The sequence below is a fragment of the Agrilus planipennis genome, unplaced genomic scaffold (genome assembly GCF_000699045.2).
Source record: "Agrilus planipennis isolate EAB-ADULT unplaced genomic scaffold, Apla_2.0 scaffold5, whole genome shotgun sequence".
NCBI classification, from domain to species: domain Eukaryota; kingdom Metazoa; phylum Arthropoda; class Insecta; order Coleoptera; family Buprestidae; genus Agrilus; species Agrilus planipennis.
Genome location: NW_020442468.1, coordinates 966,243 through 971,185, shown reverse-complemented (window position 1 = coordinate 971,185; position 4,943 = coordinate 966,243). Strand labels below are relative to the sequence as shown.

Below are 4,943 nucleotides of genomic sequence, written 5' to 3'. Positions count from 1 at the left end.
ATTATTGTTCTTTTTAATAACTAATATCGGCTTTTCGGTTATTAACAAAGTAAAAGAAATTTTTGTGGCAGATGCGGGGGTTTCTGATGATCTCAGTTTTCAAGAGAAAATAGAATTTTACAACGCCATAAAAGTTTCGGAAAGTTTCACTAAAGAAACTTCAGCTTCTTATGAAGTTGAATCAGACAATAACGTAGAAAACGAAAATGAAGATAATGATTTTTTCTTTTCCGTCAACACCCTTCGCCGAAATAAAAACAATAGACAAAAAACACCACAAACAACTACCACAAACGATACGAAGCAATGTTACATTACTGAAGACACAGTGGACGAAAGACAAACGAAAGAAAAAGAAAACGAAGATCCGGAATGGCAACCATCAACTGGCAGTAGCCGTCAAAATAAGAATTTAAAACGTAAATTGGCAAATACTTCCCAACTTGATAATGCCAAACGTAAAGCAAACGATAATTCCCAAAAAGATATCAACATATTCGATTGCACCTCGCAACACTCTTCTCTTACGCGGATAAGAACTCCCCTAATCTACGAAAAACCATTCTTATATAGTAAAAAATTAGATAGAATGAATTTCAGCGATAGACTAAAGGCCATTTATAATCACCATTTTTTCCTTACCCAAAAGTATAAACAGGCATTACAAAAATCACGATTTTTTATCAATTGGGGGACGCCTGTCTTACCTAGCCACAATTTTAACGGTAGTATAAATATCTTGGGAACTTCTTTCAATGACGATGACGAAGTAAATTTTCTTCTGAGTCAGAACGGCACACATGTCGAGAGCGATAACGACGCCGATGAGAAAAAATCGGACACGTCAAAGAGCGTTTCCCCATCAATTGGAGTACAACACGCCAATAGAATCCGTATGGAAAACGGTAGAAGAAAAAACTCAAGCCCTATTTCAGTCCGCAATCTTCAGAGTGCCGAAACTAAAATTGACAGTTACGAAAAAGGAGAATCAAGGACTGAAAACTTATCTCCGGATATTCTCAAAGATTGTTTATTTACATCCATGTCAATAAACAGAGAAGGTTCCGGAAATTTAACAAGATCCGAAGTGTTGTTCAATAATCTTGTAATGGATGATCAGAAAAAAATGAAAAATAAACTGGAAGTGGATAGCATGCAAACATTAACCGTTCTCAGTGATGAAGAAAATAGCGATTTTGTGAGTGATAAAAACAGTAATTTGATTATGAGGACAGACGATGATGCGTTTATCGTAAAAGAAACACAAAAAGATGTAAATACTTGTTTGAGAAGAAGAATAGTGCCTCCAAATCCGATGTCCAAAAAAAAGAATGTAGGGCCCAGTAAAAAAGGTAGGTAGGAAATTTTATATTCAACGTATTTTATCGCTTTGGTTTATTGTGGCATTGAAACGTCACAAAATCTTAATGAAATTGCAATTTTTGCTCTTTAATTTAAGTCAAAACTACGAATTTATTGCACAAAGCAAAAGATTTTTTTATTCAAAATAATTAGGTATTCAGAACTAAATAAGACGGAACATCTACAAGGGTACCCTAAAGATGCAAATAATATTAAATTCTAATAAATAATTTACAATAGCCAAATTAATTCAGTACCTAATAACGCCTGAGTCTGTAATTTGTATTACAGTCGAGAAAAATATAACCCCTATTGCAACACCTGAGAAAATAACAGAGCGCAGTTTGGTGGCAAATTGGGTTCAGCAAGCACCAATATTAGATGCCTTTTAGATGCTAATTTGAAGCCAATGTTACGTCGAATACGTATAATTGCCCATTGCGCGTACCTACTCAGTAAAATTTTGCATATTTCACGAAATAAGCAGCATTTTTTGCCTTTCATGGAATAGGCAATAGGCACACAACCACTCCAATAGGTTATCATTATCCGTTTTTACACTTACAAAGAATAACACTTTAAATTCACAGAAAACATTAACAGTTATCAATAATTATTATACTATAAACATTACATCTGGGTAATTTAACATCCCTCTGTTTGATTTGCATAATTATATTTCACGTATTCGGTAAAATTGCATCACCTAATAAGTATACAGGATGTAACAAATAAGTGTCAAGTTCAGCAGCATTGTTAAGGACAAAAAAACTAAGAAAATTAGAATAATTTATAAGCCGGTCCTGTGCGTGAAATGGTAGCATAGGTGTCTACAGAATAGGTATTGCGATACAAACTCTCCAGTTACTTGGATTAATATAAACATTGGCGATTATCTAACGTCTAAGAAAGACGGTTGTAAGTTAACTGACCAAAAAAATTAAATTCTCCGCTTAATTGAGTGCAGCGTTGCGGGCCGCATTTCTCTACCAGGGCCGGAATTGAATTTACCTGTACTTTTTCACTAATGTTCGTACTTTATATTGCTCTATCACCTCTTGCAAGCTCAGCACTTATCTCTGTTACACCCTGTATGTCTTAAAACACGATTTTGCTTACGTTAGAAGGTACACGAAATCGGCAAGTTCGTTGCTTTTTAAAAAATTTGTAGCATAATTAAATTCAAGTAACTGACAATGTACCACCATCTATAAATGTTTACCACTCACTATTGACAAGAGTTAAAATTCAAAAAGTAAAATTGGGGGTGTACCAACAGACCAGAACTGTTAAATTATTACAAAATTAAATTATGAAATGAAAGCTTTATAGATTTAAATGACAGAACATTAATAAATTTACAAAATATAGTAAAATGGTAAAATTACACTCGTATACCTAATAGAGTAGGTGCAGTTCAGATAAAATGAAAGCAGTTTCTGTGATTGCCTCAAACTAACCGACACGTTATATAAAATAATATTCCGAAGTTAATTCAAACATATGGAGTAGCATTTTCAAAACATATGGAGTGAAATTTTCATCAAAATGTAATAAGTTTCGAGCTTTGGTGAACCCCTAAAAAACTGGTCCTTGTAAAAGAACAATTTGCATTCCGCCCTGTCACACATGTATTAATCAAACTCGAATTAGTAGAGCGTCAACTGGTGTCCTGTCGAGACAGAAAGGGAAACAAACAATCCGTGAATTTGTCTTTTATTTATTCAAAACTTTTGTATTTGATTTCACATCACAGTTTACTATTTTCTTACAAATGCAAATTAATTTATAAAATATAATCATCACGGAACATATATTTTGAAAACGTTTTTCATGTTGACTATCTCGAAAAGAAAAAGTATTTTTGTTTCTTGACAAAATCTGTTTTTTTGATTATTTATTTGTCTTTATTATAAAATGCTTTTATAAAGGTATGTATACATCTGCGCACGAACGCGTTCGAGGTAAAGGTGAAACAGAACGCGTTCGTGTTCCCAATCAATGCAATCTACTGTTCGTGCTACGCTATCGGCTGGTCGAGTCACGCATTTGTATTTTAACCGTTCAAAACGACGCATTTGTTTTGCATCAAAAACTTTAGATTCCTTTAAAATTATATTGGAAACCTCTGGTACCACACTTATCGCAAGAACATGTCTACAATTGTGCACACAAACTGCTTTTGAAAACCTACGAGTACTGGAATCAGCAACGTTGATAATCACATGAGGAAATGCAACATTAAAATTCAAAGGCAAGAACTAGGAATAATGTAAACAATGGTATACAATAATTTGATGAAAATGAACCAAAAAATTGATAAAGGTGAAATTTTAAGATAGTCCACGTGATCTACGAGTACAGCTCATTCAAGAAGGGCTATTCTTTTTGATGATAGGATCTTGGTGTTGTTTTAATTATCTCTGTTTTGTAAATTAAACAAAAGCTTGATAAAGCATCCCCTTCATTTGTCAGTGGCCATTGTCTTTTATTGCGTCATTAAATTTTACATGTTTTAATATAGTGTTGCTTCGTAAGAACAGTCGACGTCGTGTAACGATTATGACACTTAAGAGCGCAAAAAAGAAGTGTAGCTTTATAAAAAGCCGTTGTCTCAGTTTGTTGTCAGCGAAAAAATCCTTTTTTAGAGCAGTTATCTTGAGGCTCGCGTCTTCTCGCGCGATATAGATTTAGTTCCCTGGTCGATTTTTAAGGCTTATCCTGCATTTTTCTTTCACCTTTATATGTGCAGATATCTCTTCAACTAGGTCACGAATGACTAAGCAGTTCTCCTAAGGAAATTTTAAATTGCCTGTAATGTTATATCCCAATACGTAAGTAATCAAAACAACGGTTTTTTTTTTGGAAACTTACGAATATTAGTCAAAAATATGATAATCACATGAAGAACGGAATTAAAAAAGATGATCATCTTTATCAAATTGCAGTGTGGTACAATCAATTTTGCTGTTGTTTCTGATACTGATCAAACTGCAACGTGATAACAAAAACCGTAATCGATGGAAGATTTAAACCCCCTACGCCACTGTTCGTCTCATTTTTATAATGTTTCTGTTTCTGTAGCAGTTTCAGAAAAGAATCAAAACAAACCATCCCTTAAAAGGTCGACACGGCAAACAGACGAGGATCAAAAAATTGGTACAATTTCGCAAGTTATACCAGAAAAAAATAAAGAAAAATGTCCCATTTGCCATCAAAAATTTTCAGCGGAATTAATTCAGGTAAATACAATATTACCTTCACTCCACCCCAATTAGAGGGGGCAGTGACAAACATTGATCTTATTTTAATACTCTAAGACTAACCTAACCTAACCTAACAGTATATAGCTACTAAAAAAAGCATAGACGCCATCTGGTGACGGTTAAAAATGATAACGCAGTGAGTTGTGTGAATTGTTTACGTAATGTTAAGTTAATAGTTTTTGATAATTAAATTAGATATTTCGGTATATTTTTCTAATTGCGAAATAGGAAAATTCAACGTAGGTTATCGCAACAGTAGGGCAAACCGGTAAAGACCAAAGGATGTCGGAGAAGAGGGTCAGGATTTTTTTTTAT

General features: G+C 33.8%; 2 protein-coding genes across 3 annotated transcripts in view; one reads left to right on the top strand and one right to left on the bottom strand.

Annotated features, from left to right (window-relative positions):
* LOC108734776 overlaps positions 1-4,943 on the bottom strand; it is a 116,905-nt gene that overhangs the window by 108,257 nt on the left and 3,705 nt on the right. The gene's annotated exons all lie outside the window — the stretch shown is intronic.
* Positions 1-4,943, top strand: part of LOC112906673 — a 9,153-nt gene that overhangs the window by 1,339 nt on the left and 2,871 nt on the right. The window contains exons 2-3 of one of the 2 annotated variants that reach the window (XM_025981277.1): positions 72-1,352; positions 4,450-4,604. In XM_025981277.1, coding sequence (XP_025837062.1) covers positions 72-1,352; positions 4,450-4,604 — 1,436 coding nt within the window. Of the gene's footprint in view, positions 1-71; positions 1,353-4,446; positions 4,605-4,943 lie in introns of both variants that reach the window. The other variant, XM_025981276.1, reaches the window with a different exon arrangement.